Source organism: Poecilia reticulata, chromosome 22, assembly GCF_904066995.2.
Source record: "Poecilia reticulata chromosome 22, P_reticulata-male-v2, whole genome shotgun sequence".
In the NCBI taxonomy this organism is placed as follows: domain Eukaryota; kingdom Metazoa; phylum Chordata; class Actinopteri; order Cyprinodontiformes; family Poeciliidae; genus Poecilia; species Poecilia reticulata.
In genome coordinates, this window is record NC_088851.1 from 6,685,561 (window position 1) to 6,698,950 (window position 13,390).

General features: G+C 38.8%; 1 protein-coding gene across 4 annotated transcripts in view; it reads right to left on the reverse strand.

Moving 5' to 3' along the window:
• Positions 1-913: 913 nt before the first annotated feature.
• The window catches only part of slc8a3 (solute carrier family 8 member 3), a 124,790-nt gene continuing 112,313 nt past the window's right edge, over positions 914-13,390 (reverse strand). For all 4 annotated transcript variants that reach the window (XM_008398964.3, XM_008398963.3, XM_081603080.1 and 1 more), the window contains 4 exons: positions 12,096-12,220; positions 11,818-11,917; positions 8,892-9,161; positions 914-5,380 (listed from right to left, as the gene is read on the reverse strand). In XM_008398964.3, the coding sequence (XP_008397186.2) occupies positions 5,004-5,380; positions 8,892-9,161; positions 11,818-11,917; positions 12,096-12,220 (872 nt within the window). In that variant the 3' untranslated portion in view covers positions 914-5,003. The remainder of the gene's footprint in view (positions 5,381-8,891; positions 9,162-11,817; positions 11,918-12,095; positions 12,221-13,390) is intronic.

Genomic DNA, 13,390 nt, shown 5'->3' on the forward strand with positions numbered 1-13,390 from the left:
AAAATAAAATAAAATGACATACTCGGCATAAAACATTCATATTCAAAGAATCCATGCACATTTCTGTAAAACAAAGCACAATTAAATAAAAAGGAGTAAAAAAAAATGAAATAAGATCCTCATTAATAGCTTTCCAATAACTTATGACAACAAGAATTGTGCATGTGCATTTAAACTGAACCTTCATCCTTAAGTTAAAAACCACTGAGTTTAGTCTCAACACAAATGTGTGTCCTATTTTCAGGAGCTTAATGTCATGTTTGTAGGGAGGCAACACTTCCTTAATCTGGCGGAATGAAAACGAAAACATCCAGAGAGTTTGCAGACAGCGGTGGCAGTAAAAACGAATAAACTGCAAAATCCACTCGAGTTTGGGATGATTCACTTTTGTTCTTTCTTTACACGCAGGAAACCTATTTAAGCTGCAGCAGCATTTATCAACTCAAAGTAATCAATTAAGGGAAACAGTAAACTCTTTTGTCGTCTTAAATGCTTCCCAAAGCAGAAGAAAATAATACTAAAAAGAGAACTGGACAAATGAACCTCTGGAAAATATACATTTTCCTCAAAATAAGTAACTTATTTATTTGAATTTTTTTTACTGCAGCGGCACAATCTCACATTGAAAAATTCAGAAAAAACAAAAAAGACTGGTTTTAACATTTTTCAGGCACTGGTACTTTTTCATCAATATTAAGAAATTATTGACAAAAACAAGCTCTTATATCTTGCTGGAAAGTTGCTTGAAGTAAGTTTTGTCTTAATTCAAGTGTACTAACACTAATTTTGTCTTAATATTTTAGCTAGAATCCAGAAAGTAGAGATGACAGGATTAAATGGTGACGGTGAGAGTGATATATCTCAGAACCAGAAGAACCGGTTCAAATGTGCAAAAACAGAAGAAATGATCCACTTTTGGATTTTGCATTTTTATTATTATTATTATTATTTTGACATCTCATAGCAGGCCAAAAACAAACCAAAAAAAACACAGACATACTCATCCAATAAAATGTGCCCCTTTTCTGTTACAGCACGCACGCACGCACGCACGCAAAAAAGAATTACAGAATTATAACTTCCCCCCCCCCCTACTATTGAACCTTTCAGTTTCCCACAACAACCACAAGTCCAGTTACTGCACAGTGATGTTTCCCTTCAATCCCACTGGCTGAGAGGGAAAGAAAAGAAAGCAAAACAGAAAGGCGGGCTCCTTCGGATGTGCTGTGTGTTCACATACACGCACACACACGCACACACACACACACACCGGCTGACATTTTAGCTACAAAGTACAACAAAATAAATGAGAGATAGTCACAGAATGTAGATATGACACACTTCCTGATTGCAAATTTATAACAAAAAAAATCTCTGTGGGTGAAATGTGACGTTATAGTGACCCCTAGAGCAGGGGTGTCAAACTCCAGTCCTGAAGGGCCGCTGTCCTGCAGTTTTTAGATGTGCCACAGGTACAAAACACCTGAATCAAATGGCTTAATTACCTCCTCAGTTCTCCAGAGCCTTGCTAATTACTTAATTATTCTATTCAGGTGTGATGCAGCAGAGGCACTTCTAAAAGTTGCAGGACACCGGCCCTCAAGGACTGGAGTTTGACACCCCTGCCCTAGAGTGTGTGTGTGTTTCCGTGGAGACACACTGAAGATTCTGTACATAACGTGGATTTATGTTCCACGTCTCTCTGAAAGTGTGTATGTGTGTGTGTGTTCATTTGATGCTGGGGGAACACAAGGAGTGACGCTTGACACCATCTCTATGGAGATCAGAGTGAATTTGCTTCTTTTTTTTCCTTTAACCTGTTATACAGAAAGATGCACCGATCAACCCTCTTCTGGCAAATTTTTTAAAAGTTCCATGACATGTAAAATTTACCTAAATAAATAAAAAATAAAAAAGATAAATGAGCTGCAGATTATTTGATGGAGGTAGTAATTCTATATGAAACAAAAAGCTAAGTAAATACACAATCATCCCAATGTGTGCATCAGATTTATCATATTTTCATGAGTCCCAAACAAGTGTGCATGCCATTGATGGATGCAGTTATAGAGGGAAAATTCCAGTTTATAGTTTTGATGCATTTAAAACACAGAGAAAATAAAATTCGCTATATATGTATTTAACTAATAGTTAGCAGTTGAGGGAAACATCGGCCTATTCCGACCTCTGCCTAATTGATCGGTGCATCTTTATAATTTTACAATTGAAGACTTTACTAGATAAACACTAAATAAACCACTTTTTTCTTACTTGTTTTATTTATTTATTTATTTATTTTTGCAAATTTGGTATTAGACATGTTCCTGATTCACTTTGGATTTTTTTTTAGCTTTTCCCCTACTTCATTTTAAAAACAAATGTGTTGAACAGAGTTGAGAATGAGGCAATTTTTGGATCTGAAACCGGAGCTACCTGCAGCACCTACACCAGCAGCCCTGGACACTGACCTGACCTGACCTGACCTGACCAGATACGGTCAGAGATCACAACAGAGAAGATATTCTGGAAGGTTTTTCAAAAAAATCAGGATTTGTATGTTTTGGAAAAAAACAACGAGATACGTTCATTGCATAAAACTGTAGTAAGCAATAATCTCCAGACACAGTTTACATAACTCAACATTCTGGATTATCTGGTGATTTTGGTGAAATTACAGGATGCTTGTGTCAGTCTCAGTCAAATATTTTTCCATGAGAAATATCTTATTTTTGCAACTGTAAACATGCGTAGGGCTTCTACAACATCTGGCAAAAAGTCAGAACAGAAATCATAATTTTTTTATTTTATTTTATTTTTTCTAGAAATTGTGATATTTTTTTTTTGTCCAAAAAAAAAAATTGGGATTCCCTCATTATTCTGTATTTCTAAAACAAATAGCAACACTAGTCTAATCTTGTGGTTGGAAGAGAGATTTGAAAAAATCCGGGCCGTAATCCGAACAAGAAACCAGGGCAAGATTCTCTAATGATTCCAATTTTTTATTTTTTTACATTTTTGCCAGGAGTTGTATGCTTTTTCATATCTTATTTTGAAAGGAACTTGGAAAGATTCCAGGACGGCGGATTATGTATGAGGTGCTGGAGCGCATCAAAACTGCACGTTGTTGTATTACACAAGCTGATTTGCTTGTGTGAAAACTACAGAAGTAAAGAGTTTTCCAGATCTGTACATGAGGATCGGCATCATAACGGCTCACTGGTAGAGTCCACTTAAATCCTTAGAGACAGAGCAGACCTCTTAGTCAAAAAGTGACACTTCCGTCTCTAGCTACACTGCAAAAACACAAAATCTTACCAAACATTTTTGGTTGAGTTTAACTGACAAGTAACTTTTCATCAAGACATTGGAGATTGTTTTAATCAATAATTTCTTAATATTAATGGAAAAAGTGGCAAATTATTTCACTAATATGGGGAAATGTCTTGTTATGAGGGAAATAATCTCCCAGTGGAACTATTGTTTTTTTTTGTTGTTTTTAAAAAAATAAATATTAAGGAATTATTTATTTCAGACAAGCTCCTATTTCCTGCTGGAAAGTTACTTATAAATTAGTTTTGTCTTATTTCAAGTCTACTCAGATATTTGCACTGTAACTACACCAAAACTGCTAAGATGTTGTGTTTTTACACTGTAGAACAAAACAAGGTGATAACGAATGTGTTTTGAGTTTGAAAACCAACCAAGAGATCCAAGACAAAGTGACACACAAATCAAGAGTGTCAGTAATTGTATATTAATTAATGCATCCTCATGCAGAGAACAGGGTTTCTCTGACCAAAACCAAGAGGCTGATTAGTGTGGGTAGCTGCAGCAAACACCTCTCCCTCCACAGACACCGTTCAGTTCATCGTGACCACTTTGACCATTAGCCTTTTGCACATGTACAAGAAGAAGAAGGAGAAGAAGTCTCCAGAAGTAGAACTATACAGCAAAGTGCATGGAAGGAAGAGTACAAAAATACCTCTGAATTTATTTCTGCAGCAACAAATTTAGTCGTTTTTCTTTTTTTTTCTTTTCTTTTCCTTTTCTTCGGATTTCCGATCGAAAAATCGGTGAAAGGTCAAGTGAGACCAAGACATCGGTAAATAAACAAAATACAATGTCATACTCGTTTACCTATAGGCAAGATACATAACTCTTAGAAAGGTGAAGACATCCTCAGATATATAGTTTGACCCCTCCCACCTCCCGCTGCGCCGCGGCGATCCTCTGTCGAAGCAGAAGAGGACCACATTTAAACAAATATTGAAAATATACAGAAAATATGGAAATATATTATATATAGATACATTTAGAGTAAGGAAGTAATGTTCAGGGCAGTTTGACCGTGTTCGCATCCCCTCCCACCCCCATGTTCTCCTGCTTGAGTCGTGATTCTTCCGGCGGTGTGAGCTGTCGCTGTCGTTTCTTGTTCCTCTTCCTGGTTGCGGGATTCCGGACAGAGCTCTTTAGGAAAGGGTGCAAATAAAATAAATACTATGAATCCACCCCTCTTTCACTCCACATCGTATTTTCCCTTTCAACTGTAATGTCATTATTATTAGTATTATTATTGTTTTTTGTTTTTTTTCAAATCAGAAAATAGTTCTTTAATTCCTCTATGTGACTGGGTCTCTTGTTTATTTTTGTTGCATTAGTTTTTGCATTTTTATCCCCAAAATATGTTTCTTTTAAAAAGTCATTTTTGTCCCGTTTTGAGAAAAATATAGACCTCTGATTGACTCTGCTCTCTCCAGATTAACAGCAGAATGCAGGATCTCCTCCGCAATCCTTTGGGGGCATGCTGGGAAATAAAACCCAGATGCAAGCTGCAGTTCGGGCCTTTTGGCACTAGAGGGCAGAATGCGCGCCTCCGAGGTTTCTTTAGGGAAGGGTGGAGGAGAGAGCAGACGACATATCTTAGAAAAAAAAACAACGTTCCTAGCATTAAGATTGACCCAATTTCCACTCTTTGCTTTTCTTCGTCGGGAGTCTCAATCTGCTCAGAAACCTTCTATATGACAGTAGGCTTCTAGACTGGAGAAGAGGATGTAGAGGAACCAGAGGCTGAAAAAGATGGCCGACGTGGCCAGTCTGTGTCCTCGCGGGCCGCCTAGTTCCCCTCCGATGTGGGCTCGGCGCCGGTAGAGCAGCACCGACACGGCCAGGAAGGCGAAGATAGTGAAGAGGGTGACTGAGAAGGCCAGGGAGCCGGCATCCACCACAAACGGCTTCCCTTTCATGTGCCAGTAAATGGCGGCCACGGACCAGGCCATGCCGATGCCCAGGAAGACGTTAACAGCGTTGCTGCCGGTCACGTTTCCTATGGACGCGTCCGCGTAGGTGTCCTGGACGGCGGCTACCTTACTGGCGAAGGTATCTGCAGAAAGAATACATTTTGTTTTAAAGTCGGCCTTTTTTAGGGAAGCCATTGATATGTTTTTTAATAATTTTATTTTTACTCTGGTGGCCTTTATTTACAGTAATGCGACAGAGAAAAGGAGGGAAATGCATGCGGCAAAAGAACCAAAGACGGAGGTCGAGCTCGGGACAGCCACGTTCAGGTCTGTAGGGCGGTAAGACGTACTTTCTAACCGCGCTGCCCCCTCTGACGTCGTTCGTTTTTGTTGCATTTATTCATTAGACCAGGGGTGTCCAAAGTCGGTCCTCGAGGACCGGCATCCTGCATGTTTCTTCCTGGTTTAGCACACCTGCATCAATTGATGGCTCGTTAGAGGCCTAAGGAGAACATTGACTTGCTGAGGAGGTTTACTACCACTAGGGAGAGAACGAAAACACGCAGGATGCCGGCCCTCGAGGACCGACTTTGGACACCCCTGCATTAGACCAACGCAAGGGTCTTTCGAAAGTGTTGCTTTTGGAGTTTTCCATATTTTATGACTTCGTAGCCCAGCGTTTTCCCCAGAAAACTAGCTAAGCCCGGTGGTGAGTGCTAGGGAAGTCCACCAGTTGCTCCACTGTGTTTTTGTCAATTATTTTTCTTTTAAGAATTACCAGGAAGGTTTGAAAATAAAACATCAACAACAAGGAAACTATAGTGGTGCATTAAATAAAACTAGCATTTCTGTAGGTTATGTATATAAAATCACATGCCATTATCTTTTTTAAAAAAAATCTATAATTGTTGGCCTGCCAGGCTTATAATCGGAGACTGATATAGATACTGAAATAAGCTACTAACGATTAGCATCATGATGCTGTAGGGACAGAGAAGCTGGTTAAAGTTGAGGAGAAAGTTGACATCCTGTAGTATCCTGCAACTTCGAGGTGTGCCTCTGTCAACACGTCTGAATTACGTAAAACAGTGTCTAGAAAGAGTGTTCAACCTCTTGGAAGTAATTGCTTTTTATAAATCAATCATGATCAACAAAATTTTGATTAAAAAAAAAAATTAACCCCCCCAAAATTACAAAAAATTCCTATTGTCAAAGGGAAAACTTATTTCTACAATATAAAGAAATGTGCTCACGAAATATCCAGCAATCTCTGATCCAGAAGAAAAAAAACTGTATAAAAGTTTAAACACCTCCACCCAGAACGAGGTAAATATATACACCTCAGCTGAAACCTGTGGGATGTAACTTGGTGCCCGGTTTTATCAGAGCTCCGTAGAAACAAGCAGAACTTGAAACATCTGATTGCCAGAGAATCCATTGATAAGACATTCTGGTAGACTGATGAAGCAAAATTTCTGCCATAATCAGGAGCTACAAAATGACCAATCAGTGACAATGCGGCTGTTTCCCCTGAAATAGTGGCTCAGACGAATTTCAAATCGGCCAATCAAGTTCTGAATAAACAAATGAGCGAGTTATTCGGGCTTTCGTTGGCTGCGAAGATGTGGCGAGCGTTGATGAAAACTCAATGCGGCCCGAGGGCAAAAATGCGGTATGCATTCTTTGGTCAGTCGAGATCAAGGAAGTGTTGTTCGGAGCGCAGAATTCTGTCTCATTGGAAGGGCTAAGGAAAAGAATGGATTTTCCATAAGTAAAAGCATATTAAATTGCAGTTGGAGGAAAATTATGCAAGACATCTCACAGTAAACTCATGTACTGTCCAACAAGAAGCCTGAGAGTCTCCAGAGATTTTAGCTTGATAACTTTTTAAAGCTCAGACTATCTAAAAGGTTCAACAAAGTAGCACTGACAAAGTCATTGAAAAGGAATCTAAAGAAATGTTTTATTTCTGTAGACATTAGTTGCATTAATCTCCTTCACCGAGGCCTACACTCCACATTACTCTTAGTGGTTTTTATTTATTTATATTTTTCATATTTTCACAAAAGGGCAAGTACACCCAAAAAAGATTAGATAGAAAAGTTTGATATTAATGTCCCAACACCCTGTCAGTATGTGAATTAAAGCTACTAGCTTTCTGTAAAATCAATCAAATTCACTTTAGGTGTAATTTATCACAGAATGTCCTGGTCAGCTTTTTTTTTTTTTCATACATTGTTTTAGTTGGCGTTTTAAATGTTTTTTTAAACCAAGTTACATTCTACCCTCCTAAGAACAAGCTTTGTCTCTGGTGGCATCGCATAAGGCAACAAACCTCTTTAGAGTGATCTAACTTAAATTTTTCTTTTCTCCTTTTGATTTACACGATTTTAGTCCAATTTCTTTACAGACTTGGAATCAGTTCTGCTTCAGCAAAAAATACTTGAGATGCATGAGTCAACATTAATATGGAACCGGCTCCTAAACACATCAGGAGAGCCACTAGCCACGTCTATGTGCATTTTGAAGTATTGCATTAGAAAAGGTTGATGGTAATAGCGAAATTCAAAATGGCTTCCTCAAAAAGTTTAGACTCACTGGAGAAAGTCTTTGGCTTTTCCCAAAGGGTTAACGCCCAACAGGGGAGTTGGAAGTGAGTTAGCAGAACTAGTTCTTGCGTAGCGATGTTTCCCATCCACTGGTGGGTCTGTGCCCTACCAGAGGCATGAAACTGAAAAATTTCAAAAGTCCAAACCTCCAGCTCAAAGTGGACAACTCTCCCACATTTTTCTGAGATGTGTGCTCCATGGTTGTTTGCAACCGCTACATCTTGATTATTACATCTATGCGTAACGTCAACATCTGACAAATTTTGCTTTGCGTAGCCTGGTTGATTTGCTCCAGATGTTCTAAATTTGCATTTTCCTATTTTCTTCTTTTGTTGTGACATTTCAAAAGTTTGCTAAAATTGTTCATGACATTTAGTTGGAAACATGGATGCATGCTGATCGAGCGTGGAGGTAATCTAAGGCAAAAGCAAATGAACATTCTATTCAGTTGGATGATTTTTACTTTGTCTTATTTCCTAAGAATTTTTCTCTTCTAACTAGCTGTAAACCGTAACAAACTTTATAGAAATAAACTTTTCAATTTTATAAATCAACTTAATGCGCACTTGTAAATTTGTTGGCGAAACAAAACACGCTTTAAAACTAATTTAAAACTAGCATCTGACGTTGGACGTCATTCCCTGTACAAAACTCTGAATTCAAAGGAAAACACAAATACACCGACAGGTCTATTAGTTATTGCAGGGATATGACGTCTAATTTCTCTCCTTACCATTTCACCAGGTAAACTGAAGTTTAAATAAATTGTTTTATTCCTTCATCGTATTAAAGCTGACTGAATCACCTTTAATTAAAGAAAATACCTGATGCATTGGTTTAGAGAAAAAGAAATCTTCCTGTTGAGGTCAAATATCAGTTTAGAGAATGTGAGAAAATGAACTAAGGACAGAAATAAACTACTTATGAACACCATGGCTTTACAAACCCGAGGACGGGTTTATAAATCAGACCTGGTGAAGTATTGAAAATGATGCGTCCTTATCAAAGACAACCTTCCATCCCCCCCTGCTGTTCCTGGACTCACCTGGGATGGACGTGCCGAGAGCGACAAACACCACCGCCGTGACCGAGTCCTTGAGGCCGATGGTGCAGCCGAAGTGGGAGGCCAGGTCACCAATGATGGCTGTGAGCAGGCCGATGATGACGATGGACACGATGAAGCAGGCCCAGCCGTTCAGGTAGTCCGTGGGGGGGACGCACGCGAACAGAACCTTCCAGAAGACTGTGAGGAAGTGCATGACGTAGTCGAAGCAGGACGGAAGGCGCTCTTCGCCCGTGTCCTCCTCGTCCTCATCTTCTTGGCGGAAGCGGGGGGATGTGGGGGAAACGAAGGACGGATTGATAGCATTGAAAAGAGCACAGGCAGAGATGTAGGGAGATGAGAATGAAATGCGACGAAGCAGAAAGTTTTGAGAGAGCAGAGGAGAGGATTTGGAGGAAACGGAGGAAATAAAGGGCGTGACGGAGAGAAGGAAAGAGGAAGAACAACAATCACTTAAAATGGCATGTTCACTTATTTCCCAGCAGGAAACATCTCTTTGACTTCAGCCGGAGGTTATTATTATGCAAATCTGACTCCAAATGTGTGATAAATACTCGTCAGTGCCAGAGGCCTCAAAGGACGAGCTGCTTTCCATGGCAATTAAGAAATGAGATGAAGTTTGCTGACAACGGCAAAAAAAGATTGAGCACTTTACTTGTTTCTTTTTTTATTACTACTTATTTAAATGAGTGTTACTTTTACTAACTTGCATAAGTCTTTAAAGTCTAGGTTAAACTCCTGCTCTGTCACATTTGTCACATTACAACCACAAACGTTGATGTATTTTACTTAGACTTCTTGTTTTACGTTTGACAAGCATATTTGTATTCACCCTCTTTGCTCTGAAATGCAGGGCAGCCATCTGTCTTTATTGATGACTAAAATCCACATGTGCGTAGTTTGAAGTGTGAAGGCATCAGACGTGGGGCTGGGCATTCTGGGTTGTAAATAAAATCTCATATTTTTCTTACCGAATCCAATTAGCGATTTTAATCGATTTTTTTTTCTTAAAAAGAAATTAGAAATGACAAAAAATATCTAACAAATACTGGCTTAAATGATCTCTTCACAACCAGATCTATGGAATATCTATGGAGGGCTATTGAAGCGTTACGATGAGGAATTTGTTCCCATTTCAACAAGTTCTGAATCTCATAACAGGAAATTTTTCTCAGTTTAAGAAGAAACATTTTCGTTATTAAGAGATATGAAACCTCCCTCGTTATAAGGAGAAACTTTCACCTTTAAATTCAATATCTGGATAAACAAGCAGGTATGAATATTCCCTGAAAACATCAAACTACTACAAAACACAGTTAAACAAAGTCTTTGCTCAGAGGGGCTCTATATAAATGCAGACCGCACTTCTTTATGAATAAATAAAAAAAAATGTTGAAAACCATGTGTTACCATAAGCACTTTGTTTTGGTTTGTCACACAAATCCCCAGTAAAATGCATAAAGTTTCCGGTTGTGTTTTAAAGATGTAAAAAAGTTCCAGAACTGTCAACAGTTTTGCAAAACGGTTTTTAAGACAAACGAGTTTTGGATTGGTAAAGTGGAAATAAACATGGAGAACTACTGAGCAAACATTTCAAGAAGCTCATCGGGTGTGTAAGTGTGACTTTTCTCACTCTGGCTGTAGAAAACTCACTTAACGATATCAAATCTAATAAACTCGATTGGATTAACGCGCTGCAGGTTGTTGTGTTCTGCAAGACGAACCAGGCACCAATGTCTGGCTACCAGATGACCTGAGCAGGACTCTTCCACGCTGCAGAGCTCCTCTGTGCTCCAGCAGCTTGCAGGACATTAAGCAGACAAGCAAGAGGCCTGCACTGTCATGATTCCAACTGTCAGGCTGCGTGAGCCGCATGCATTTTTCAGCCCACGATGGATCATCAAATAGTAAAGATGCGCTCTCGATTAAATATTTCAGCACCACAGCGACAAAACTTAAGGCCTTCGCCGGCTCTTGCTGGACGGCAGCTGAAGCTGCTTTGCTGAAGTTAATGTTGCTGGACGCGAGTCGTGCTGTGCCTCTTGTGGATGTTGCTCTTTTTTTTTTGTAAGATTTAAAAGATGTTGGGTTAGCAATGACTTGACTATTTTAATAAAAAGTACAGCCACCTGTATTAGGATGACTGTAGCTTAAAATTATGCAGAAATAAAATTACACAAACATTCGACAAGTTTAATTTGATTCAATAACAGATTTTTTTCCCCCTTATTTGTAAAAAATAAAAAAAATCTTGCACATGAGTTGTGCTCTGCTTTTGTGCAGATTTATCTCAGTCAGGTTTGGTAGTAGCTAGTTACATTCACTGTTACATTTACTTGAGTAACAATATGGGGAAAAATTTACTTTTCGGAGTATTTTTGCTATGCTTTACTTGAGTTACTTTATAATGAAGTACCGCTACTCTTACTTCAGTAAAATTTCTGTACACTTGAGTAACTGTGACTAGCTTCACTTTATGAAGAAATTAAAAACCCAAAATGCATGAAATACAGACGCACCTACTTTTTACTTTGACTTGAGTCAATTATTTTTTGCTAGTATACTGTCGTGACGTTCACCGTGAGTCAGAATTATTCCAAGTGAAGCCATAATGCCCTCTCGCAATAAAGTACATTAAAGTTTGTTGTAACAAAACAGGACGTGGAAAAAGTTGAAGAGGTGTGAATACTTTTCAATGGAAATGTACAAGAATGACAAAATAACTATTTTAGAGAAAAAAGCTGACCCAAAATATCATTGTATTTCATACCTAAACATAAAAAAACAAGTTTACCAGATGAGTTTATATTATATAGACGCTATTCTTTTACCAGAACACCCCGAGTCTCACACATGAGCTGATGAACAGATTTTAGTCCAGCAGACAGAGGAGAACAGAAAGCATTACCTGCACTGACAGTAATGGCCTCCATGAACTGCTCTCTCCAGGAGTTTGTTCCCACCACCAGAGCCAGGTTGGTCTTCTTGATCAGCTTGTCCACTGTGCTCTAGATGTCAACACAGACCATTTTTATTTCTCCCGTCAACACCATCATGCTGCTTTCACAGAGAGAAGTACATCCGATTCACCACACGGTGGCAGCACCGTCCAATTTCAGGCAACGAAAAGCTCCTCTGAAAACGCAGCAAACTTCACAGAAACAAATCGGCTGCGGCTTCACTCACCTTGAACTCGTACGACTCTTCGATAATGACCTCCAGCCGTGGGTGCTCCCCCAGCACCGGCTTTCCCATCTCGGCAATCCGCTTGGCTTCCTCCTCGTCAGATGTAAGCTTCCTATCTGGTACATCTGAATGGACAGAAGCAGCATGGATGACATAAGTAGTAAAATCTCATTGAGAAAAGTTCAACTTTTACTCCCTCAACATATTATGTACATCAAAACTCTAGGACGGTAAAATGTGAATTATCTTGAAGAAAAAAGTGGAATGAAATTTCTGTTTCTGTTTAATCTCCGGTTCTTTTCCAGAAGTGCTTGAATTTAATCTGGAAACACTTCAGTCTTCATTTTTTTCTTCTGTCAATTCAAAATATCCCTTTTTAGATGTTCCTACAATCTAATTACAATATAACCAAACATTTAATTCATTTGCCAACAGCTGATTGCTTAATGAAAGGGAACTACTGAGAAGCTAGTTTAATTTGATTATATTGATAATTGTCTATCTATGTATGGAGTGTTTAAGTGGTTGATTTCAAATTCTGAAACATTATACGTTAATTAAAAAGCTACTTAAATTTAGTTCTAAGTGGGGCTGTGTAGAGTGTTATAGAAGAGTCATTGTCTTACCTGTCTTACACATATATGTTTGGAGAATTTATGGGACGTTCTCATAGAGGATTAAGCTAACATTTTATAAAATGAAAGCCCATCCAGGGGCAAATTTCCTTCTAAACACTAACTAGGAACTTTCCCACCGGTTGTACCACAAAATACATAAGATATTTTAGCTAGACATGTGCTGATTGTAGTTTTGAGACTGATTTTTATAAATGGTTTACCTACCGATACCAGTTATGGCTAATCCTGATTTCTCGTATAGAACTCTAACAAATAAATAAATTGAAACAATTGATCCCACCTTCCCCCTGTGATCGGTAATTTTTTTGTTAGGAAAAGAGGCAATCTATGTGTTAGACATTAGTGTTAATTAGTGATGGGTCCGGCAACACCGATGCGTTAGCGCATGTGTCAAGCCCACAGACCAAAACCCATGTCAGTGCGCGTTTGGTTTCAGCAAGTCACATGACCGATACAGGAACTGTTTCGAAATGACATTAACGCGACAAACTGTGTTTATAAGGAAGCAAATCTGTCAATCTGTCAAATGCATTTGCCAAACAAATTCTTGATCTTTTACGAAACAGCGTCAACTATGGAACAGCTTCAAAGAAAAGGTTTCCGCAGTAGTGTGGGACCATTTTGATCTTATATTGGAAAATAAATTTGTTTTCATTT